This window comes from Pristiophorus japonicus, chromosome 11, assembly GCF_044704955.1.
Source record: "Pristiophorus japonicus isolate sPriJap1 chromosome 11, sPriJap1.hap1, whole genome shotgun sequence".
NCBI lineage: Eukaryota > Metazoa > Chordata > Chondrichthyes > Pristiophoridae > Pristiophorus > Pristiophorus japonicus.
Genome location: NC_091987.1, coordinates 201,132,373 through 201,158,839, shown reverse-complemented (window position 1 = coordinate 201,158,839; position 26,467 = coordinate 201,132,373). Strand labels below are relative to the sequence as shown.

Below are 26,467 nucleotides of genomic sequence, written 5' to 3'. Positions count from 1 at the left end.
GGGGAATATAGAGTTATCGGAGGGTTGTAATGCTGGAGGAGGTTACAGAGGTAGGGAAGGGCAAGGCCATAAAGGAGTTTTAACATGAGGATGAGAATTTTAAATTGGAGGCATTGGGAGACCAGAAGCCAACATAAGTTAGCGAACACAGGGCTAATAGGCTCAATTTTCCCCAAAGCATTATTTTGGCCTACTTGAAGAGTTATGCCCGATTTTTTGTGGCCTGAGTACTCCAAAAAAAATGTGTTGTAAGTTTCCCCTTAGGATCTCTGCATTTTGGCATGGCCTAACTCGAGGGGGGTGGAGCCTTGATCTGCGCCAAAAAGATCGGGCTACCATTGTAACCTGTGAGTTCTGCCTGCTGGTGAGTTCTGTCAGTTCTCCTGCATGCGTTCTGTGACTTTTCCTGCCTGTCGGTGCGATCTCTTGCATTCTCCTGCCTGCCGGTGATTTCTATCAGTTCTCCTGCCCGCCCCTAGCCCTGGCCGAGTGGCCTCCTGGTGCGATCGATCTCTTAGTGCTCTTGCCTGCCGGTGATTTTCTAAGAGATTGCACTGGGAGGCCACTCGGCTAGGGGCGGGCAGGAGAACTGATGGTGCTCTTGCCTGCCAGTGATTTCTATCAGTTCTCCTGCCCGCCCCTAACCATGGCCGAGTGGCCTCCGGGTCCGCTCCCCCGCCCCTAGCCCAGGCTGAGTGGTCTCCTCCCTCCCGGTCAAAGGCTTCCCTCCCCCCCCACCCCCATCCCCTCTCCCTCTCCCCACCTCTCTCTTCCTCCCCTATCTCTCTCTCCCCCTCTCTCTTATCTTTCCTGCTGCTGCTGTCCGGGCATCTGCTGCATTTACCTGCACCGATTTCCTTACCTGCGCCGATTTCTTTAACTCTCCGCAAGGGTTTTCTAGAGTGGCCACATACGCTGGCCAAAGTAGAAATGGAATAACTATTAGCTGGCCAAAGTTGCCTAAATGGCCAGAACTGGCATAGGTGGCTGGTAACGCCCCCGTTTGAGAAAAAAAAACTAACCTTAAAAAAAACGTAACTCTGGTACAACTTGATAGGGGAAACTGGGGATTTTTAAGTTACGCCAGATAAAGCAACATACTCCAAAAGGAACGGAGCAACTCTTGGCCAAAATTGAGCCCAATGGGTGAGTGGGTTTTGGTGCAGGTTAGGATATGAGCAGCAGTGTTTTGTATGAGCTGAAGTTTACGGAAGGCTGAGCATGAGGGGCTGGGCAGGAGAGCATTGGAATAGTTGAATCTGGAGGTGACAAACACATGGAAAAGGGATTTTAGCAGCAGATGGGCTGAGGCAGAGGTGGATGTGTGATGGAGGAGATACGGGGGAAGCTCCGCTCGGGGTCATGAGAATGCCCCGGTTGCGAACAGTCAACTTCAGTCTGAGACAGTGGCCGGGGAGGGGAATGCATACGGAGTCGCGGGTATGGTAACAGTGCAGGTGCAAGACAAGAAGCCATTGCAGGAGATTCTCTGGCTATGACTGGATAAGCAAGAGTCGAACCAGCCTAGGGCCGTTCCACTGAGCTGGACAACGAAGAGAGCTGTTGTAAGAGGATGGTGTGGTCGACCGTGTCAAAGGCTACAGATGATGCCATTTGTGACTTTGATTAGAGTAATTTCAATTCTGTGGTAGGGGCGGAAACCTGATTGGAGTGATTCAAACATGGAGTTGTGGGAAAAATGGTCAGGGATTTGGGAGGTGACAATATTTTCAAGGACGTTGGAGAGGAAAGGAAGGTTGGAGCTGGGGCAGTAGCTTGCAAGGACATGTGTCAAAGGTGGATTTTTTGAGGAGGATGATAATGACGCCAGCTTTGAAAGGGAGGAGGATAGTACCTGAGCTGAGGGGGCCATTTACAAATTCAGCTAGCGTGCGAGTTAAGAAGGGAAGTTGGGTGCGAGTGGTAGACAGAGCAGAAACTGGAGAAAGACTTGTTCAGGGCTAGGTCGGGAGAACCTCCTGTTTGTCTTGTTGGGCTGGGGGTGGAAGGGCAGGAGTTGCGACAAAGACTGCTGATAGGATGGTAAACTATTCCTTCTTGATCCATCTGCAGCTTTGAACATGGTTGATCACACTATCCTCCTCCAACGCCTCTCCTCCATTGTCCAGCTGGGTGGGACTGCACTCACCTGGTTCCATTCTTATCTATCCAGTTGTAGCCAGAGAATCACCTGCAATGGATTCTCTTCCGTCATCTCTGGAGTCCCCCGAGGATCTATACTTGGCCCCCTCCTATTTCTCATTGACATGCTGCCCCTCGGCAACATCATGTTAGGTTCCACATGTACGCTGATGACACTCAACTCTACCTCACCACCACCTTCCTTCCACTGTCTCTAATTTGTCATACTGCTTGTCCAACATCAGTAATTGTTGAGCAGAAATTTCTTCCAGCTAAATATTGGGAAGATCAAAGCCATTGTTCTCGGTCCCAGCCACAAACTCGGTTCCCTAGCCACCAACTCCATCCCTCTCCCTGGCAACTATCTGAGGCTGAGGCTGAACCAGACCGTTCACAACCTTGGTGTCATATTTGACCCTGAGATGAGCTTCCGACCACATATCCGCTCCACCATTAAGACCGCCTACATCCAACTTCGTAACAACACCTGACTCTAGCCCTGCCTCAACTCATCTACTGCTGAAACCCTCATTTACCAGTCTTTGTTACCTCTAGACTTGACTATTCCAATGTTCTTCTGGCCGGCCTCCCATGTTCCACCCTCCATAAACTTGAACTCATCGAAAACTCTGGTGCCTGTATCCTAATTCTCACCTAGTCCTGTTCACCCATCACCCCTGTGCTCACTGACCGACATTGGCTCCCGGTCCAGCAATGCTTCAGTTTTAAAATTCTTATCTTTGTTTTCAAATCCCTCGATGGCCTCTCCCCTCCCTATCTCTGTCACCTCCTCCAGCCCTACAACCCTCCAAGACTTCTGTACTCCTCCAATTATGGCCTCTGTTCTTCTCTGATCTTAATCGCTCCATCATTGGCGGCTGTGCTTTCAGCTGCCTGGCCCTAAGCTCTAGAATTTTCTCCCTTAAACCCCTCTCTCTCGCTCTCTCTCTCTCTCTCTGTCTCTCTCTCTCTCTCTCTCTCTCTCTCTCCCTCTCCCTCTCCCTCTCTCTCCTCTTTAAGATGCTCCTTAAAACCTACCTCTTTGACCAAGCTTTTAGTCATCTGTCTTAATATCTCCTTTTTGTGGTTCAGTGTCAAATGTTGTTTGATAATGCTCATGTGAAGCGCCTTGGGACTTTTTACTATGTTAAAGGTGCTTTCTAAATGGAAGTTGTTGTTATTGATCATGGTCTCAATCTTAGTGACAAAGAAGTCCATAAGCTACTCACACTTGTTGAAAGTGAGGGTGGAGGGGGCAGGGCAGGGTTTTCAGGAGATGGTTGGTCGTGGAAAAAAGAAGCTGGGTGTGATCTTTGCATTTCAAAGTGATCCTTGAGTAATGAGCAGTTTTGGTAGAGGAGAGCAGAGCCTGATAGTGCTCGATGTGGTCCAGTCAGATCTGGTAATAGATGGCTAAACCAGTACTTCAGGTACATTCAAGTATTTGGACTTGAGGGAGAGAAGAAGTTGACCGGATCAGGGGCATGAGCAATAGTTTTACTGGGACTTGGACATCAAAGACCGAGGTGATGATGGGGTGATTGAGCAACTCAACAGCTACAGAAGTATCATGGCAAATGGAGAGCCAAAGGCTAGACAGACAGGAGTTTGAAAGTGCAGTTGTAAGTGACTTGGGGGGGGGGTGGGGGAGAGCTTTTATCGGGGGAGAGCTTTTATCAGAGCAGACCGAGAAGGAAGTGGAGTTTGAAGCTTTATTGAAGCTTTCATAGATTTGAAATATTTAGATGTTTTCATTTGGACTCTTTAGGGAATCAAGGGATATGAGGATTGGGTGTGAAAGTGAAGTTGAGGCCGAAGATCAGCCATGATTTTATTGAATGGCGGAGCTGGCTCAATGGGTCATATGGCCTACTCTTATTTCTTATTTCTTATGTTTTTATGTTCTTATTTGCCACAAGTCTTTTAAGCTGCAGTTGTGAGTTGATCTTTATGAACCACTTGAGACTGGATAGGAAGGAAACCAGAGAAGATTGCAAACCGTCTGGGCTCATTACAAGCGATATCTGGCAAAGCAATTTTTTTTGTATCTTTAATCATTCCTATTTCATCTCTTTCCTCACAGATAGTCTTCAATAGATTAACAGAGATCTGAAAAGTCAGGAAGTCACAAGTTCACTGTCAGAAATAATAACAAAGTCTTCTTTAATTATGTTCCTGAAAAATGTCCTGTGGTGAAGGGTGTTGAATGAATGGAGTAATAAGATGTGAGTTTACACCTTCAATTTTACATTTATGGTGAGTTCCTGATCTCAGTCAAGGAAGCGCCATGTTGCTTTACAGGAAGCGGGAGAAAAAATTTGGAGTTGAGGCAATCTGCATTCTTCTATTGCACTTTCTCACAGCCAGTGACAAAGTGGCTTGACAGTGGCCTGAGAGATGTGTATGGTGTGTAAGTGTGAATGATATATTCAGGAAAAGGAATTAAGTTTCAGATATTGGTGAGTTAACTTTAAAAAAAAACATATTTAGCTAATTGCAGTTGCAAAACATAGACCAATGCAGTGCTATTTTCTTTAACAATCCAACTTGTTTCCTGTGTGGCTACACAGACGACTGGATTATAGGTGGCTACTGATTCTGGCTAGTTTGCTTCAACTGTGTTCCAAATAAAACTGTTGTTTTACAAAACAAAACATAAATTATATCACAGTATTTCCAGAAGACATTTTATAAGTCTGGAATTGGAGTAGTTGGAAAAAGTTGCTTTTCAGCACATTACCAAAGTGCTAAAATGGAAACTGTTCTTCAAGACTATCATAGTACATACACAAGAATATTCCACTTAGTTACATCTTCAAGTTTGTTATATATGCTAGTTTATCTGGTCATTATCACATTGCTGTTAGTGGGAGCTTGCTGTGCGCAAATTGGCTGCTGTGTTTCCCACAAGACAACAGTGACTACACTTCAAAAGTACTTCATTGGCTGTAAAGCACTTTGAGATGCCCGGTGGTTGTGAAAGGTGCTGTATAAAGGCAAGTCTTTTTTTCTTTAGTTTTTATGCTGACTACATTGATTTTACTGACTATTGCTGTCTGCACATGTTGGTTTATGAGTAAACATAGAAACATAGTTAATAGGTGCGGGAGTAGACCATTCGGCCCTTCGAGCCTGCACCACCATTCAATATGACCATGGCTGATCATGCAACTTCAGTACCCCATTCTTGCCTTCTCCCCATACCCACTGAACCCTTTAGCCATAAGGGCCACATCTAACTCCCTTTTGAATATATCCAACGTACTGGACTCAACAACTTTTTGTGGCAGAGAATTCCATAGGTTCACAATTCTCTGGGTGAAAAAGTTTCTTCTCATCTTGGTCCTAGATGGCTTACCCTTTATCCTTAGACTGTGACCCCTGGCTCTGGACATCCCCAACATCGGGAACATTCTTCCTGCATCTAACCTGTCCAAACCCATCAGAATTTTATATGCTTCTATGAGATCCCCTCTCATTCTTCTAAATTCCAGTGAATATAAGCCTAGTCGATCCAGTCTTTCTTCATATGTCAGTCCTGCCATCCCGGGAATCAGTCTGGTGAACCTTCGTTGCACTCCCTCAATAGCAAGAATGTCCTTCCTCAGATTAGGAGACCAAAACTTCACACAATACTCAAGGTGTGGTCTCAGCAAGGCCCTGTACAACTGTAGTAAGATCTCCCTGCTCCTATACTCAATTCCTCTCGCTATGAAGGCCAACATGCCATTTGCTTTCTTTACTGCCTGCTGTACCTGCATGCCTACTTTCAGTGACTGATGTACCATGACATCCAGGTATCATTGCACGTCCCCTTTTCCTAATATGTCACCATTCAGATAATATTCTGCCTTCCTGTTTTTGCCACCAAAGTGGATAATCTCACATTTATCCACATTATACTGCATCTGCCATGTATTTGCCCACTCACCTAACCTGTCCAAGTCATCCTGCAGCCTTTTAACATCCCATGAAGAGAAATACAAATTTTGCTCAAAATTCAGGCTTAAACCCAATGTCGGATATAATTCAAGTATTGTAGAATGCAAAAAAAAGAAAACATATACGAAGGTACATTTTTTTCCAGCTTTTGTGGTGCTATTTTCTTTAATAATCCAACTTGTTTCCTGAGCAGTTAGATAGTCAGACAGGATAACAGGTGCTTACTGAGGTTGGATAGTTTGCTCCATCTGTGTTCCAAATAAAACTGTTGTTTTCATTGCATGTGGTACTGAATATCACTCTTTCATGATTTGGCTCATCTGGCAAAATCTGTTTATTTGGTTTGCATTCAGAACAAGTACTTTTTTATTTGAAACTGGAAAAACAATCCTAGTGTTTATTGCTTGTCCTGATGATGCTATTAGTACAATATATTTATCTACGAACAGTCGATGGAGATAGCGCATGTTATTTACATTGAGCCTTTGGTGACATAAAGTACTGGTAGGGTTTGTTTGTTTATTTTGAGGGATTATCATCTGGAATACTCGGGTTACCTTCTGCTTTGTACAACAGAACTTTTATCATGCATTCGCACAAGAAGGTAGGAACCATCATTTGTGGTCAGCGGCAAAGAGAAGGTGCTCGCCGCTGGTCCCGAAGAAAGTTGCCCATAGAGATCGCGAGATATCGTGAGAAGTTTGCCTTTTACGATGTTCAATTGGTTGCAGGGCTCTATATGGGAATTCCTATGGCGATGCAACGCAGCCAGTGTTGGAGCAGTGAATGACTGATCGCAAGTTCAGGATTTCCACGTTCGCTAAACCCTGAAGCTGCGGTCAGATTCAGAGGGGTACCGATGGTAAACGCTTTGACAGTTTGCCACCAGTACCCACCGCAAATTCCGGTCCAATGTCTTAGCGGAAGAATGGTACTTCCAGCAATGCAATACAGTGCTGCTGTCAAGCTGTGCTGCAGCTCAGAGTGAGATCAGGTCTTCCAAATAGTGCAAAAACATTACGGCTCATAGGATATAAGAATATAAGAAATAGGAGCAGGTCTAGGCCATTTGGCCCTTGAGCCTGCTCCGCCATTTGATAAGATCATGGCTGATCTGATCTTGGCCTCAACTCCACTTTCCTTCCCCTCCCCATAACCCTTGACTCCCCTGAGGTTCAAAAATCTGTCTATCTCCTCCTTAAATATATTCAATGCCCCAGCCTCCACAGCTCTCTCGGGTAGAGAATTCCAAAGATTCAGGACCCTCCTCATCTCCATTTTAAATGGGAGACCCTTTTTTCTGAAACTATTCCACCTAATTCTAGATCTCCCCACGAGAGGAAACATCCTCTCTGCATCTACCCTGTCAAGCCCCATCACAATCTTTTATGTTTCAATAAGATCACCTTATAGCGAGAACAATACTTGCTGAGCTCACTGATGTGTTACGGATTTCTAATTGTAATTCATTTTATTATAAAAATACTGCAATTTCTTGAAACTCAGAAGCAACGATCACGTTAATAGCGCAAAAAAAGGACTAGTAAAAATATATAAAATCAGATAGCAACATAGAAAATAGGTGCAGGAGTAGGCCATTCGGCCCTTCGAGCCTGCACCACCATTCAATAAGATCATGGCTGATCATTCACCTCAGTACCCCTTTCTTGCTTTCTCTCCATACCCCTTGATCCCCTTAGCTGTAAGGGCCATATCTAAATCCCTCTTGAATATATCCAATGAACTGGCATCAACATCTCTCTGCGGCAGGGAATCCCACAGGTTAACAACTCTCTGAGTGAAGAAGTTTCTCCTCATCTCAGTCCTAAATGGCCTACCCCTTATCCTGAGACTGTGTCCCCTGGTTCTGGACTTCCCCAACATTGGGAACAATCTACCCGCATCTAACCTATCGCGTCCTGTCAGAATCTTATATGTTTCTATGAGATCCCCTCTTATCCTTCTAAATTCCAATGTATAAAAGCCCAGTTGATCCAGTCTCTCCTCAGATGTCAATCCTGCCGGGAATCAGTCTGGTGAACCTTCGTTGCATTCCCTCAAAAGCAAGAACATCCTTCCTCAGGTTAAGAGACCAAAAGTGAACACAATATTCCAGGTGAGGCCTCACCAAGGCCCTGTACAACTGCAGTAAGACCTCCCTGCTCCCATACTCAAATCCCCTAGCTATGAAGGCCAACATACCATTTGCCTTCTTCACCACCTGCTGTACCTGTATGCCAACTTTCAATGACTGATGAACTATGACACCCAGGTCTCGTTGCACCTCCCCTTTTCCTAATCTGCCGCCATTCAAATAATATTCTGTCTTTGCGTTTTTGCCGCCAAAGTGGGTAACCTCACATTTATCCACATTATACTGCATCCACCATGCATTTGCCTACTCACCTAACCTGTCCAAGTCACCCTGCAGCCTCCTAGCGTCCCCCTCACAGCTCACACCGCCACCCAGTTTAGTGTCATCTGCAAACTTGGAGATATTACACTCAATTCCTTCATCCAAATCATTGATGTATATTGTAAAGAGCTGGGGTCCCAGCACTGAGCCCTGCGGCACTCCACTAGTCACTGCCTGCCATTCTGAAAAGGACCCGTTTATCCCGACTCTCTGCTTCCTGTCTGCCAACCAGTTCTCTATCCACGTCAGTATATTACTCCCAATACCATGTGCTTTGATTTTGCATAATAATCTCTTGTGCTGGACCTTGTCAAAAGCCTTTTGAAAGTCCAAATACACCACATCCACTGGTTCTCCTTTGTCCACTCTACTAGTTACATCCTCAAAAAATTCCAGAAGATTTGTCAAGCATGATTTCCCCTTCATAAATCCATGCTGACTTGGACCGATCCTGTCACTGTTTTCCAAATGCCCTGCTGTTTCATCCTTAATAATTGATTCCAACATTTTCCCCACGACTGATGTCAGGCTAACTGGTCCACAATTACCCGCTTTCTCTCTCCCTCCCTTTTTAAAAAGTGGTGTTACATCAGCTACCCTCCAGTCCATAGGAGTCGATAGACTGTTGGAAAATGATCACCAATGCATCCACTATTTCTAGGGCCACTTCCTTAAGTACTCTGGGATGCAGACTATCAGGCCCCTGGGATTTATCGGCCATCAATCCCATCAATTTCCCTAACACAATTTCCCACCTAATAAGGATATCCTTCAGTTCCTCCTTCTCACGAGACCCTCGGTCCCCTAGTACTTCCGGAAGGTTATTTGTGTCTTCCTTTGTGAAGACAGAATGAAAGTATTTGTTCAATTGGTCTGCCATTTCTTTGTTCCCATTATAAATTCACCTGAATCCGACTGCAAGGGACATATGTTTGTCTTCACTAATCTTTTTCTCTTCACATATCTACAGAAGCTTTTGCAGTCAGTTTTTATGTTTCCGGCAAGCTTCTTCTCGTACTCCATTTTCCCCCTCTTAATTAAACCCTTTGTCCTCCTTTGCTGAATTCTAAATTTCTCCCAGTCCTCAGATTTGTTGCGTTTTCTGGCCAATTTATATGCCTCTTCCTTGGATTTAACACTATTCTTAATTTCCCTTGTTCGCCACGGTTGAACCACCTTCCCCGTTTTATTTTTACTCCAGACAGGGATGTACAATTGCTGAAGTTCATCCATGTGATCTTTAAATGTTTGCCATTACTATCCACCGTCAACCCTTTAAGTATCATTTGCCAGTCTATTTTAGCCAATTCACGCCTCAAACCATTGAAGTTACCTTTCCTTAAGATCAGGACCCTAGTTTCTGAATTAACTGTGTCACTCTCCATCTTAATAAAGAATTCTACCATGTTATGATCACTCTTCCCCAAGGGGCCCCGCACAACAAGATTGCTAATTAGTCCCTTCTCATACATATCACCCAGTCTAGGATGGCCAGCTCCCTAGTTGGTTCCTTGACATATTGGTCTAGAAAACCATCCCTAATACACTCCAGGAAATCCTCCTCCACCGCATTGCTACCAGCTTGGTTAGCCCAATCAATATGTAGATTAAAGTCATCCATGATAACTGCTGTACCTTTATTGCATGCATCCCTAATTTCTTGTTTGATGCTGTCCCCAACCTTACTACTACTGTTTGGTCTGTACACAACTCCCACTAACGTTTTCTGTCCCTTGGTATTCCGTAGCTCCACCCATATCGATTCCACATCATCCAAGCTAATGTCCTTTCTTACTATTGCATTAATTTCCTCTTTAACCAGCAATGCCATCCCGCCTCCTTTTCTTTTCTGTCTATCCTTCCTAAATGTTGAATTACCCTGGATGTTGAGTTCCCAGCCTTGGTCACCCTGGAGCCATGTTCCCGTGATGCCAATTACATCATACCCGTTAACTGCTATCTGCACAGTTAATTTGTCCACCTTATTCCGAATACTCCTCGCATTGAGGCACAGAGCCTTCAGGCTCGTCTTTCTAACACACTTTTCCCCTTTAGAATTTTGCTGTCATGTGGCCCTTTTTGCTTTTTGCCTTAGGTTTCTCTGCCCTCCACTTTTACTTTTCTTCTTTCTATCTTTTGCTTCTGCCCCCATTCTACTTCCCTCTGTCTCCCTGCATAGGTTCCCATCCCCCTGCCATATTAGTTTAACTCCTCCCCAACAGCACTAGCAAACACTCCCCCTAGGACATTGGTTCCGGTCCTGCCCAGGTGCAGACCGTCCAGTTTGTACTGGTCCCACCATCCCCAGAACCGGTTCCAATGTCCCAGAAATTTGAATCCCTCCCTTGTGCACCACTCCTCAAGCCACGTATTCATTTGAGCTATCCTGCAATTCCTACTCTGACTAGCACGTGGCACTGGTAGCAATCCTGAGATTACTACTTTTGAGGTCCAATTTTTAATTTAGCTCCTAGCTCCCTAAATTCATCTCGTAGGACCTCATCCCATTTTTTTACCTATATCGTTGGTACCTATATGCACCACGACAACTGCCTGTTCACCCTCCCTTTTCAGAATGCCCTGCACCCGCTCCGAGACATCCTTGACCCTTGCACCAGGGAGACAACATACCATCCTGGAGTCTCGGTTGTGGCCGCAGAAGCGTCTGTCTATTCCCCTTAAAATTGAATCCCCTATTACTATAGCTCGCCCACTCTTTTTCCTGTCCTCCTGTGCAGCAGAGCCACCCACGGTGCCATGAACTTGGCTGCTGCTGCCCTCCCCTGATAGTCATCCCCCTCAACAGTACCCAAAGCGGTGTATTTGTTTTGCAGGGGGATGACCGCAGGGGACCCCTGCACTACCTTCCTTGCACTGTTCTTCCTGCTGGTCACCCATTCCCTATCTAACTGTGTACCCTTTACCTGCGGTAAGACCAACTCACTAAACATGCTATTCCCGTCATTCTCAGCATCGTGGATGCTCCAGAGTGAATCCACCCGCAGTTCCAATGCCACAATGCGGTCAGGTGCTGCAGGCGGATGCACTTCCCGCACACGTAGTCGTCGGGGACACCGGAAGCGTCCCTGACTTCCCACATAGTACAGGAGGAGCATGACACGTAACCGAGCTGTCCTGCCATGATTTAACCCTTCGATAAACTTAAATTGGCAACAACAATGCTAAAGGTTACTTACTAATATCGAAAATAAAAAGAAAAACTACTTACCAATCACCAGCCAATCACTTACCCCCTTGGCTGTGACGTCACCTTTCGATTTCTTTCTATATCTTTGTGTACCATCTGCCCTTGCTGCAGCTGCACCGGCAGGCCTTTAGAGGCCTCATGAACTCCTGCTCTGCCTCTCCGACGCTGCCGTCGATCCTCGGACTACCGCTGGGCCTTTATAGGCCTCACGAACACCTGCTCCGCTTCTCCGCCGTTTGGCAGGTGTAGTGCTGGTTGAGGCTCCACGTTCCAAAGAAAGCATCACTAGACCATCCATTGTAGCTTCACCATGACATTTGAGTAGGCTTGGCCTATAGTCCCTGGAGTTTAGAAGAATGAGTGGTGATCTCATTGAAACATCTAAACTCTTTAAGGGGCTTGACAGGGTAGATGAACCTTTTCAGTGGCATTTCATAGATGACATAGAGAATGTCCTGGCTGATGTTTCCCTGGATTAAGTTGCAATGCTCTCTTATTTATTTTCATGTTCAATAGTAAATAGGCAGTGTGGGATTGTGAGTTATCGCCATTTATTCCACAATGAGAAAGGTTCACTAACCTACATGTGGGATAATTTAGTGATACCCACCCCCCTGTTCCCTGTTCGTTATGTTTATACCAATGGTAAAAATAGCAATGAACACTTTGGTTTAAAAAGTAGATTTTGAAGTTGCTTTATGATGTAAAGAAGTTCACAGTGAAACTGCTGTGAAACCACTGCTACACTTGAGCAAATCTGCTTGGCAGCGTCACAAATTTAACCGAATATGATAAAATAATATATGCCAAGTGTAGAGTTTCATGATCAATTGTGGATTGAGGAGGTTTCAATGTGATCTAACTCAGTGGTTTTCATGCTTTCTGTGTGGCGCTTCTCACAAGAATTGACTCACTCCTGGAACTCCTGCAAATGTTAACATAATTCCAGGGATCCTCTGTGCTAACTTCTGAAAGAACATGTCAGCTATCAAAATGGAAAATTAAGCTGTCGTTGCAGGAAACATTTTTTATTAGTGAAAGGCAACAGAAAATGCATTAGTAAATTAATAAATACAGAAAAATATATAGAGTACACAATTATTGAGAAAGTGTGCTCTTGTGGTTAAATTCATCCAGCCTCAATCTAATGACCCCTTCTCATCCCTCGCATGATCCCGAGAGCCGGCTGGCCTCCCACCTTTGCATCCACCGTAAACTTGAGCTTATCCACAACTCTGTATCCTAACTCCTACCAAGCCCTGTTCACCATTCGCCCATGTGCTCGCTGACCGATATTGGCACCCAGTCCGGCAATGCGTCAATTTAAAAATTCTCATCCTTGTTTTCAAATCCCTCCATGGTCTCGTCCCTCACTATCTCTATAACCTCCTACAAACCCCCCCCCCCCACCCCCCCACCCCCCGAGACCTCTGCATTCATTTAATTCTGGCATCGTGCGAATCCCCGATTTTCATTGCCAAGCCATTGGTGGTGGTGCCTTCAGCTGCATAGGCCCAAGGTTCTCTGGAATTCCCTCCCTAAACCTCTCCACCTCACCTTCCCTTTTTAAGACGCTCCTTAAAACCTGCCTCTTTGACCAAGCACAGTCCTAATATTCCCTTATGCGGCTCTGTCAAATTTTGTTTGATAATTGCTTCTGTGAAACTTACAATGTTTTACTACATTAAAGCTGCTATATAAATGTTGTTTGTGAGCTCCAATTAGAAATCTGATGATCAAATTCAGTATTTCATGATGATGAAGGGAATTAGCAAAATTGATCCATAATTGCTTACCAGAGTTCAGGGTTCAGGAAGTCAGCAAGCTTTTTCACCCAAAGGATAGTAATTCTTTGGGAATAGTCATGAAAGAAGACCATTTAAGGGGACAGTATAAAAGGTCAAGAGACAATTGCATGCATTTCTGAATAGAGAAGGAATGGAGATATATGGGCGAAAACGGTAGTTTTACACCAAATTAGTTTTCGCTGCGCTACCGTTTTTAGGCCTTTATGTCTGCGCCATTGGTAAAGTCAGCCTTGCCTGAGGAATCACGGCGCAAACCGTGAATTTCGGCAACTTTAGTCCGGGGTCAGTAGTGCTGTGAGGGAGGCCTTGGGAGGGGGGAAAAACAAGAAGAAAATTGCAAAAAACAAAAAAAAACATTCACAAAACCCTTACCTACTAAATCGCCGAGAAATAATTAAAAAATAAAAACCCGGCAGTGCGTGAAAACGGCGCCGCAGAGAGGCCACTGAGGATCCCGCCGACCGGGTTTTCGTCGTGGAGGGTCAAATCGTGGCGAAAACCCGTTCGCAAAGTCAGCGAAAATCTAAGCCATATTGTGAGCAGATAGTTTCACAAGATAGATTGCTGTAAAAAAAAAACAGATTTGTTGGGCATCATCACTGACCGCTCGTGCCAGCACAAAAACTGGATACATGAAATTCAGTCAAATAGACCAGGGATATTTGTTAACTTTTTGTCAAGGGCTATAATCCTGATGAGCCTTCCTCAAGAGTCTTTGTCTGCACCACAGAAAGTTGGAACATGGGTTTGTGTTTGCGTCAGTGAGCTCCTGATTTCAAATGTGCCACACTAGGCAGTTGTCGAGTGGATAACAAGTATTTAATGGGAAAAATAAACTATAGGGCAGATGTTTCATTAAGCCATAGGATGGAAAACCTCCTAACAGAAGGGATGAGGTTTCCTGTTTGACTCCTGCCAAATGCTTTGCACCATTATTCCCAACTCTGTCCCTCTTCATGGCTGCTTACACAGACAGTGCCTGATGGTGTGTAACCTTGTTACCCTGTTTCACATAGAGTTGAACTTGCACCTCTGCCCCTACCTTATCCATACTTGCATCACTGCTAGACTTGGTTACTCCAATACTATTCTTGTTGGCCTCCCAGGTTCCGCCCTTTACAAATTGCCAATGGTCCAACATTCCATTGCCTGCATGTTATCCGGTACAAACCCTGCGCCCCTATGATCCTTGCCATTCTTTATTGCCTCCCTATTCCCCCAATACATTGATTTCAAAATCCATGAGCTCATCTACTTGTGCCACCATTGCCTCGCCTTGTCAACCTCTGCAACCTCCTTCAACCGTATCTTCTTCTGAGTGTCTGCCACTTTTCCCAACTCTGGTCCCCTTCCCTCAGATCCATATTTGGCCACAGAAGGTTCAGCCGTTTTGTCTCCACCCTGAACACTCTGTGAACTCCTCTGCCTTGCTATCGCTTTCTGCTTTAAAAGCCTCCTCAAATCTCTTTAAATATGCCTTTGGACACCATCATAAACCATTCTTCCACCACTGTTTGATGTCCTGTTATTTTTGTTTCAGTGAAGCAATTTGGGATATTAAAAGATCTATAAAAGTGTAAGTTGCTGTTGAATTCCAGGAGGCGGAAATTGAGCTCCGCCCCAAATGAGCCGCTCGCCCCGATTTATTTTTTTTCTGCCTCGATCCATGGGGCAGAGATGCCGCCGATATTCGGCACTTTAGTTTTTTTGGGTCGGTGCAGAAGCTGTGGCGGCTGAGGGGCGGAAGTGCCCTTTGGTTGGACCAGCTGCCCCGTCCAGTCATCACCACCACGTTGATGACGTCAACGCCTCCCCGCCCCTTCAGTTAGAGGGCAGGGCTGCTGCAAACTCTACAGCCATTTTAGTGGTAACCACTGGGCCACCAGGGAGCGTTTCGGCTGGACTGGCAGCCTGGCACCCAAGAGGGGTTGCCAGGCTGCCTGTTGGCGGCCCGGCTGAACCCGGGGGCATTGTCGGCCCAACCTGGCAGTCGGCTGACACAAAAAAATTAAATCGAGTTGCCAGCAGCGTGACCTCCCCATTAAGGGCAGATGCAGCGTCCAGTCACAGACAGCTCCCCGACAAAAAAAGCTGCCAGGGGCACCAATCGGTGGTGGCACCACTCCCGCGGGGAAATACCGCGGAAAGGGGGCCACCGCCGGTTGGTGTGGGGTCGCCGCATGCCCGACACGCCAGGAAACTGGGTGGAGTGGTCCCGTACACCGCTCCAAAAATAAAGTAGGGCAATTTCCAAAATGGCGGCCGACCGAGCGGTCATCTGCACCGACTCATGGCTACCTTTTTCATGTGGTCATGGGTCTATTAGAAAGGGATGATTTCCACCCCTAGCTCTGGTAATGCCCCACAGCTGGTCGATTGTGATTGGAGGTTCAAAAATGGCCTGAGTAACAGGTTTTTTCAGGGCCCACAGTGATGGGTAAGTGTGGCCCATGGCGAGATTACAAATGCCACAGATGTGCATTCTACTTGTATCTCAAAATAAGTGGGTGTCAAAAGTGTCTGTTTGTAGTAAGATGATTAGACTATGGCATGGGAAGTTGCCTACTATACTTAAGGATGAGTATTTAGTTATTTTATATGCTAGCTGTTTGTAAGCAATTTGACTTTGACAACAGTTATAGGAAGAAAGAGACAGAATCAGTTTTTGTCTCTGAATATGGCTGCATGGAACATCAATGAGTATATTTTAAAAAAATGGATCACTTTAAACATCTCACAACACTGCAACAGAATGTAAAAAATAATTCACTGCAATAGTTCAGCTACTACATGCTGTCTGGGAAATGAAGGTGGGCTGCAAGTGGATAGCAATGCACAAATTGCATAGTCAGTTTAGCCCAGCTTAGCTCATAATAGCACTCTTGCCTCTGAGCCAGAAGGCAAGAAATTTTGTATTTGTGTTGTTGTAGTAGTTGTGAAATCAAGTCCTACTGCAGGATTTGAGCGTATAATCTGCGGTGATATCTCAGTGCTGTATTACCAGAGATAAAACATTAAACTGAAATCTAATCTGCCTGTTCAGATATTATTACATTCGGCTGATCTGTACCTCAACTCCTTTTACCTGCCTTTGATCCATTTCGCTATCCCTTACCTAACAACAATCGATCAATCTCAGTCTTCAAAATTCTGATTGATCCAGCATCCACAGATTTTGAGGGCGAAAGTTGCAGATTTCCACTCCCCTTTGTGTGAAAAAGTGATTTTAATTTCCCGCCTAAATGGCCCAGCTTTAATTTTAAGATTCTGCTGTTTCATTTTTTTATCTGGAAAGAGACATAGTGAGTTTGGGAAATATTATAGGGCAGCTTATATAAGTCTGCTATTTAGAACCAAAAAATGTATTCTAGCAAGGATAGCATTGCAAAGATTACTTTTTCTGTACATAGGATTCCTGTTGCAAAGGGAGTATTCAACAAAGGTAATTCATTAGTTGTGGTATTATATCCAGGAGTGTTCTTGTTCTACATTATACTGTAATTATTAAATGGTTATGTAAGAATCCTGAATGAGCAATTGTTCTTTAGGTAGAAAAATAACTTGCATTTGCATAGCACCTTATATCCTCAGTAAATTTCCAAGTGCCATGCAGCCAATAAATTACTCTTTGATGTGTTGCCACTCTTGTATATTAGACAGGTGTGCTGATAAATTGCTAAAATTCTTTCATGCATTATGAATTTTCCACATGTAAATGATGTATGAGCCTAACTTTTGATGGAAAGCTATGTTGTTGTGATTATGCCAGAACTTGTTCTTGTTACTATGCAACTGTTTTGTTTCACTCAGTTATCGGAAGGCCTTTGCGTAGCAGGCATGGAGGACTTCATCTTGGAACAAGAGAAGCTGCTGGGAAGAACACAGATGAATTTGAAAGGAAGAGAGTCCAAAGAGGATGCAGCTGCAGGAAATAATTATTTGGACAAGAAGCTGAAAAGCAGTGAGCCATCCTCTTCTGACCAGGATTTGAATTCAGGTATGCAAGTGGAAAAATGAAACGCACGGAACAAAACTCTTCCAACGTGGCGTTTGTTGGCTCTTGACTTGACTATTCCTCTCTCACTCTCGGGCAGTCCCTCGAATCGAGGATGACTTGCTTCCACGCCAAAAAGGGATGAGTTCAATGAGTTCACGGGTGTTTCAATGAAGGATCCCGAACTACATGTTGAAGGGTGGAAGATGCCTGTGCTTGGATTTTTTTAACGTGTGGTGGCCAATGCACACCAGCCACCACACTATTCCAACGTACTCCTGGCTGGCCTCCAACATTCTACCCTACGTAAATTAGAGGTGATCCAAAACTCTGATGCCTGTGTCCGAACTCGCACCAAGTCCTGCTCACCCATCACCACTGTGCTCGCTGACCTACATTGGCTCCCGGTTAAGCAACGCCTCGATTTCAAAATTCTCATCCTTGTTTTCAAATCCCTCCATGACCTCGCCTCTCCCTATCTCTGTAATCTGCTCCAGCCCCACAACCCCCTGAGATGTCTGCGCTCCTCTAATTCGGCCCTCTTGTGCATCCCTGATTATAATCGCTCAACCATCGGTGGCTGTGCCTTCTGTTACCTAGGCCCCAAGCTCAGGAATTCCCTGCCTAAACCTCTCTGCATCTCTACCTCTCTTTCCTCCTTCAAGACGCTCCTTAAAACCTACCTCTTTGACTAAGCTTACCTAACTCTTTGACCAAGCTTTGTCACCTGCCCTAATTTCTCCTTTTGCAGCTTGATGTCAAATTTTTAAGCTCATAATACTCCTGTGAGGCGCCTTGGGACATCTCACTATGTTAAAGGCGCTATATAAATACAAGTTGTTGTTGTTGATCTTGAATGAAATGCCTTATCTGTTAAACTCAATTTGGGTGTTGTGTAATGAGAGAGGATTAATTAGCAATCTCATTGTGCGAGGCCCCTTGGGGAAGAGTGACTATAATATGGTGGAATTCTGCATTAGGATGGAGAATGAAACAGTTAATTCAGAGACCATGGTCCAGAACTTAAAGAAGGGTAACTTTGAAGGTATGAGGCGTGAATTGGCTAGGATAGATTGGCGAATGATACTTAAGGGGTTGACTGTGGATGGGCAATGGCAGACATTTAGAGACCGCATGGATGAACTACAACAATTGTACATTCCTGTCTGGCATAAAAATAAAAAAGGGAAGGTGGCTCAACCGTGGCTATCAAGGGAAATCAGGGATAGTATTAAAGCCAAGGAAGTGGCATACAAATTGGCCAGAAATAGCAGCGAACCCGGGGACTGGGAGAAATTTAGAACTCAGCAGAGGAGGACAAAGGATTTGATTAGGGTAGGGAAAATGGAGTACGAGAAGAAGCTTGCAGGGAACATTTAGGCGGATTGCAAAAGTTTCTATAGATATGTAAAGAGAAAAAGGTTAGTAAAGACAAACGTAGGTCCCCTGCAGTCAGAATCAGGGGAAGTCATAACTGGGAACAAAGAAATGGCAGACCAATTGAACAAGTACTTTGGTTCGGTATTCACTAAGAGGGCACAAACAACCTTCCGGATATAAAAGGGGTCAGAGGGTCTAGTAAGGAGGAGGAACTGAGGGAAATCTTTATTAGTTGGGAAATTGTGTTGGGGAAATTGATGGGATTGAAGGCCGATAAATCCCCAGGGCCTAATGGACTGCATCCCAGAGTACTTAAGGAGGTGGCCTTGGAAATAGCGGATGCATTAACAGTCATTTTCCAACATTCCATTGACTCTGGATCAGTTCCTATCGAGTGGAGGGTAGCCAATGTAACCGCACTTTTTAAAAAAGGAGGGAGAGAGAAAACAGGCAATTATAGACCGGTCAGCCTGACCTCAGTATTGGGTAAAATGATGGAATCAATTATTAAGGATGTCATAGCAGCGCATTTGGAAAGAGGTGACATGATAGGTCCAAGTCAGCATGGATTTGTGAAAGGGAAATCATGCTTGACAAATCTTCTGGAATTTTTTGAGGATGTTTCCAGTAGAGTGGACAAGGGAGAACCAGTTGATGTGGTATATTTGGATTTTCAGAAGGCTTTCGACAAGGTTCCACACAAGAGATTAATGTGCAAAGTTAAAGCACATGGGATTGGGGGTAGTGTGCTGACGTGGATTGAGAACTGGTTGTCAGACAGGAAGCAAAGAGTAGGAGCAAATGGGTACTTTTCAGAATGGCAGGCAGTGACTAGTGGGGTACCGCAAGGTTCTGTGCTGGGGCCCCAGCTGTTTACATTGTACATTAATGATTTAGACGAGGGGATTAAATGTAGTATCTCCAAATTTGCAGATGACACTAAGTTGGGTGGCAGTGTGAGCTGCGAGGAGGATGCTATGAGGCTGCAGAGTGACTTGGATAGGTTAGGTGAGTGGGCAAATGCATGGCAGATGAAGTATAATGTGGATAAATGTGAGGTTATCCACTTTGGTGGTAAAAACAGAGAGACAGACTATTATCTGAATGGTGACAGATTAGGAAAAGGGGAGGTACAACGAGACCTAGGTGTCATGGTACATCAGTCATTGAAGGTTGGCATGCAGGTACAGCAGGCGGTTAAGAAAGCAAATGGCATGTTGGCCTTCATAGCGAGGGGATTTGAGTACAGGGGCAGGGAGGTGTTGCTACAGTTGTACAGGGCCTTGGTGAGGCCACACCTGGAGTATTGTGTACAGTTTTGGTCTCCTAACTTGAGGAAGGACATTCTTGCTATTGAGAGAGTGCAGCGAAGATTCACCAGACTGATTCCTGGTGGGACTGACCTATCAAGAAAGACTGGATCAACTGGGCTTATATTCACTGGAGTTCAGAAGAATGAGAGAGGACCTCATAGAAACGTTTAAAATTCTGACGGTTTTAGACAGGTTAGATGCAGAAAGAATGTTCCCAATGTTGGGGAAGTCCAGAACCAGGGGTCACAGTCTAAGGATAAGGGGTAAGCCATTTAGGACCGAGATGAGGAGAAACCTCTTCACCCAGAGAGTGGTGAACCTGTGGAATTCTCTACCACAGAAAGTTGTTGAGGCCAATTCACTAAATATATTCAAAAGGGAGTTAGATGAAGTCCTTACTACTCGGGGGATCAAGGGGTATGGCGAGAAAGCAGGAAGTGGGTACTGAAGTTGCATGTTCAGCCATGAACTCATTGAATGGCGGTGCAGGCTAGAAGGGCTGAATGGCCTACTCCTGCACCTATTTTCTATGTTTCTATGTTTCTATGAACTGGTGTGGTAGTATTGAGATTTTACTGCTTTTATACCTTGTAAAGGCTCTTTACACCCATTGAAAATCAACATTTAAATAATGAAAGAAAAGCTTTGCCTTGAATAATAGTGTTTTTGTTAGAAAATTATCAAAATTGCATGGTAGATATTTTTACACTTTGGCTACGCTTAATAAAAATGGCCTATCGTCATAATCCTGCAAGAATGTGCAAAGGAATATGAGCAATGTTATTCTAACTCATTTTGAAAAGATAAGTGTTTGTGCAAAGTTCATAAACCTTTGTTTTTTGTGTGGTAGGAGGACGCTTATGTTTTTTTAGTTAATAGGAATCTGGGCAACAACGTCACAAGAAAGTATCAGCTATTGTGAATAGGAGATTGTGCAGCAGAGCATAAATTCCCCCCTCCCCCTAATGTTGTCTGATTTTGAATGTTCACATCAGTCATCTGCATTTTAGTTTATTTCTTCTGCCAATTCCTCTGACCTGAGGTTATTGACTCTTTGCTGAACTTTGGTTGCCAGGTAACTTTTGTAACTTTGCCAAAATGGCTTTTATTCTTTTGTGAGCCTTGATAGTGAGAGTTGTCACGGCACTTGAATATAGAGGATATAACCGCTGAATATAATCCTGTACTTATCTGATACCTACATACATGCAATTCTAGCAGGGGCTCAGAATGTGCAATTAGGAGCAGGGATCTTGGCTGATTTCCCCCCCCCCCACTCCCCCACTCCTCAACTTGTAGTGAATGAGGCAAGTTGGAGTACAGGTACACTAACAATATCCCAACAGTGGATAGTCAAGGGGCTATAAGGGGAGGAACTTAACACAGTCACAATCACTGAGGAGGTGGTTCTCAGTAAGATAATGGGACCAAAGGCAGATAAATCCCCTGGACCTGATGGCTTGCATCCTAGGGTCTTAAGAGAAGTAGTGGCAGGGATAGTGGATACTTTGGTTGTAATTTACCAAAATTCCCTGGAATCTGGGGAGTCCCAGCAGATTGGAAAACTGCAAATGTAACGCCCCTATTTAAAAAAGGAGGCAGACAAAAAGCAGGAACCTTTTGACCAGTTAGCCCAACATCTGTGATTGGGAAAATGTTGGAGTCCATTATTAAAGAAGCAGTCGCGGGACATTTGGAAAAGCATAATTCAGTCAGGCAGAGTCAGCATGGATTTATGAAAGGGAAATCATGTTTGACACATTTGCTGGAGTTCTTTGAGGATGTAACGAGCAGGGTGGATCAGGGAGAACCAGTGGATGTGGTATTTGAATTTCCAGAAGGGATTTGATAAGGTGCCACATAAAAGGTTACTGCACAAGATAACAGTTCACGGGGTTGGGGGTAATATATTAGCATGGATAGAGGATTGGCTAACTAACAAAACATAGAGTCGGGATAAATGGGTCATTTTACGGTTGGCAAGCAGTGACTAGTGGGGTGTCACAGGGATCAGTGCTGGGTCCTCAACTATTTACAATCTATATTAATGAATTGGATAAAGGGACCGAGTTTGCTGATGATACAAAGATGGATGGGGAAGCAAATTGTTAGGAAGACACAAAAAATCTACAAAGGGATACAGACAGGCTAAGTGAGTGGGCAAAAATTTGGCAGATGTGTATAATGTGGGAAAATGTGAGGTTATTCACTTTGGCAGAAAAAAATAGAAAAGCAAATTATAATTTAAATGGAGAAAAATTGCAAAATGCTGCAGTACAGAGGAACCTGATGGTCCTTGTGCATGAAACACAAAAAGTTAGTGTGCAGATACAACAAGTAATCAGGAAAGCAAATGGAATGTTGGCCTTTATTGCAAGGGGGATAGAGTATAAAAGCAGAAAAGTCCTGCTACAACTGTACAGGGTATTGGTGAGGCCACACCTAGAGTACTGCATACAGTTTTGGTTTCCGTATTTAAGGAAAGATATACTTACATTGGAGACTTTTCAGAGAAGTTTCACATGGTTCATTCTGGAGATGATGGGTTGACTTATGTAGATAGGTTGAGTAGTTTGGGCTGATAGACATTGGAGTTCAGACGAATGAGAGGTGATCTTATTGAAACATATAAGGTCGCGAGGGGGTTCGACAAGGTGGATGCAGGGAGGATATTTCTATTCTTAGGGGAAGCTAAAACTTGGGGACATAGTCTCAGAATAGGGGGCCGGCCATTTAAAACTGAGATGTGGAATTTCATCTCTCAGAGGGTTGTAAATCTATGAAATTCTTTGCCCCAGAGAGCTGTGGAGGCTGGGTCATTGAATATATTTAAGGCGGAGATAGACAGATTTTTGAGCGATAAGGGAATAAAGGGTTATGGGGGATGGGCAGGGTAGTGGAGCTGAGTCCATGATCAGATCAGCCATGATCTTATTAAATGGCGGAGCAGGCTCGAGGGGCCAGGTGGCCTACTCTTGCTCCTATTTCTTATGTTCTTGGTAGTGAATTCAAATTTACTACTTTAGTTACCTGCCTTTTTTATACAAGGAATGATATATTCTTTGCCACTTAATAGTTTTAAGTTTGTAAAATAAATAATTCTGTAAATAATTAGGTCTCTTTTTCGGTAAAGAAAAAATATGCATTTATTATCTGTTTTTCACGACCTCTGCCAATGAAGTACTTGTGAATTGTAGTCACTGTTGTAATGTTGGAAAATACAGTAAATGCTATTGTTGCATAATCAGTTTTCAAAGTCAGTTGTTGTAATTGGACATACGCTGGTTGGTATGGCAAGATTTGTTACATCTATGCTAGAACTGCAAAGTTCTCTCAAATCAGGGGTATCATTCAGTTACCATCTATATTTCCTAATTAGAGGTCGCCTCCTTCACAAAAAGCAAAAAGAAGCATACAAGTTTATTCTTCATTCGACATAAATGATTAAGAGAAATGAAGGTGAAGGAACATGTTTTTTCAAAGCCACTCCAGTAGTGAATTGTTCTTGATCTTTGTTATTATTGTTCTTGATCTTTGTTATTATTGATCACGTGATTGAGTTTTATTAAATTGTATCTCTTTCCATTTGCTTTCTCGGGTACAGAATGAAAATAAGCACTAGAGTTTGGAGCCAAAATTGTTACTAAATTGATTCATTTCAATCTATTCACACTGTTTTGTATTTGCCCCATTCTTGTTAACCCAGAGTTTGAAAGCTGATTATGCAATTTGATATGCTTACAAAGTGCAGCATGTGGTGATAGATAACAGTTGCAGCCATGCTGCCACACCGAGTTCAGCAGTAAGAAACCCAAATCTGACCATTCGATCCATAAGTTCAAGACTGAAATTCAGATTTCAATTTCCATGACTTGGTACAGCCTAGAGAAGACTGTAATACCAGTGCAGAATGACAGTGATCCCACTTATGTACAACAATAGCTATGGAAATAGAAATGTAGATTTAAGCCATCCAGGAAGAGTTTTGTTTGAATGTTGATTCTTAAATGTAGGTTTGTGCCAGTAAAAGTGTTAAGTGGACATATGTCTTAACCAGACAAAATTATCTAGTCCAGACGACTGCTAAATTGCAATGTTGACTTAAATATGCAATGAGGTTTTAAGCAAATTCCCATCAGGACAGCTTTACCTGATACTTCGGTAGCGGTGCTATTTTCATTTTCTAAGGATTGCAGCATTCTATAAACGAGAAACAGATGCCAGAGATGGTGTTCAATAAATCCTTTTATAGAGTTGCTTTCAATACTGAAGCTGTGTGATTACATAATTCTTATAATGGTTTTGGCTTTGCATTGATGCAGAATGTGTAGGATGATGAAATTGCCAAACTGACATTTGGACATTGATGAGCAGAACTTCGCTTTCCTTGACTAGGGATTGATGTGGAACCTGCTGTTTATAGGTTGTGGCTGGATTTTCTGTTCCACTCTCGCCAACAAGTGAACCATTAAAATTAATGGTTGGAAACAGAAAGCCTCAGTGCGTCTAGCTTGCAGAAGTCTAGGGAGTCCTTGGTTTTGAGGTTTACACAATAGGCGTGTGGTACATTGCGATATAAATTGCGGTCAGAGGCTTCCCGCGAGTGGATGCCTCCAACCTGCAAAAAAATCTACGAACTTACCTGACGGTCCCGGAGGTTCTGAGATTCGCGGTCAAGGGCCTCTCAGGGTGGCCACGGGTGGAGGCCTTCGTATCCCAGCGGCGCATGCAGTTCGCAAGTGCCCCTAGGTTAACTTGGACCGGCCCAAAATATACCAACCCCCAAAATATACCAACACTTAAAATAAATTAAAAGAAAATCATATATTTAAAATGAATCAAAATGGTATTTATTTAAAACCAACATTTTAATTTTTTGAAAAATAAATGTACATATTTTAAATGGTCTAAAAATAAATTTACCTTCATTCACAGGTTTTTAAATGTATACATTATTGTAAAATATATAGATATTTTTCTGTCCTTTAAAACTCTTACACTGGTAAAAGCAGGCCTCAAGGGCACTCGCTGGGCACAAGTTGGGCAAATAGCCCAACTCTCCACCCATGGAGGCCCTTTTCCCGGGGCTGTGTGCGATCTGTCAAGATTGAAAGTTCTGGGTTTTAGCGCAGGCGCACCTCGTACGCACCCAGAGGAAATAGTTTCTATCTACCCTATCAAATCCTTTAAAAACAAGTGTTTTGAAATAGACATAAGTAATAGGAGTAGCAGTAGGCCATATGGCCCTTCGAGCCTGCACTGGTTTAGTGCTATTTTTTTAGTTGACAGACATTTTTCCAGTGCAATGGCCTAATACAATTATTGAAGATCAAAATAAAATTACATCGTATCTATTTAAACTGCTGAGTTTAGGAAACTGTTAACTATACATATCTCCACTAGGTGGAAGTATATCATTGTATTTACCAGACCTGCAGTCTGATCTAAAACCAAGCATGTCCACAAATATTTCCTCCTACTTTGTCAAAATGTTATTTATTATACTAGATTCACAGGGAGTTTAAGAAATGCAGTTCCTTCCAAAACAAGAAAAAAAGCAAGATAAAATTGCTTAATGCATGTGGGAAAAGCTGGATTCTTGCTATTAACTCTTTGCCTGTGCAAAAAAAAAAACAACATAACTGGGTTTCACTTCTCTTAGCACGTATTTCCCTGAAGGAATATTCAAGATAAAAGGAAATTTAATTCTTTGTCTTTTTTGACAAAATCGTTCTGAAAATGTCTCCCTTTTTTTGTTGTGCTGACTCTTTTGTGGAGATTATGATCCCTCAGAGGTAGTTTGAAGCTCAAAAGTGCTACTAGAAGATGTTATATAAAGTCTAAGCTCTAACAGGAATTTGGCAGTAAATAGTCATTTTCATTTTATGTCTGCTATTCCCACCCACGACAAGTTAAGAATGTTGCTGGTAAACTTGAATTGTAACAATATTATCTGAGATCACCCAGATTGAACAACATGAAGTATTTTAAGTTCATGGGGAATTATGTTATTTTTTTAGTCCAGCGGTTGAAAGATTATTAGTTCTTGTATGTGTGTTGACATGTGTAATGTGATGGTTATTTTAATCTAAAGTTGGAATTAGTAAAACTGTGTAAAAGAAAAACAAACTTGTTTTATAATAGTGTCTTATCAGGCCCTCAGAACATCCCGCAGTGTTTTACAACCAATGGATTACTTTTGAAATGTAATCACTGTTATCTATGCAAGCATGGCAAGGTCCCACACATAGCAAATTAATGAAT

The 26,467-nt window shown here is 43.5% G+C and overlaps 1 protein-coding gene across 6 annotated transcripts in view; it reads left to right on the top strand.

Moving 5' to 3' along the window:
• The window catches only part of snx19b (sorting nexin 19b), a 227,313-nt gene that overhangs the window by 23,411 nt on the left and 177,435 nt on the right, over positions 1-26,467 (top strand). For all 6 annotated transcript variants that reach the window (XM_070894411.1, XM_070894413.1, XM_070894414.1 and 3 more), the window contains exon 7: positions 17,327-17,513. In XM_070894411.1, the coding sequence (XP_070750512.1) occupies positions 17,327-17,513 (187 nt within the window). The remainder of the gene's footprint in view (positions 1-17,326; positions 17,514-26,467) is intronic.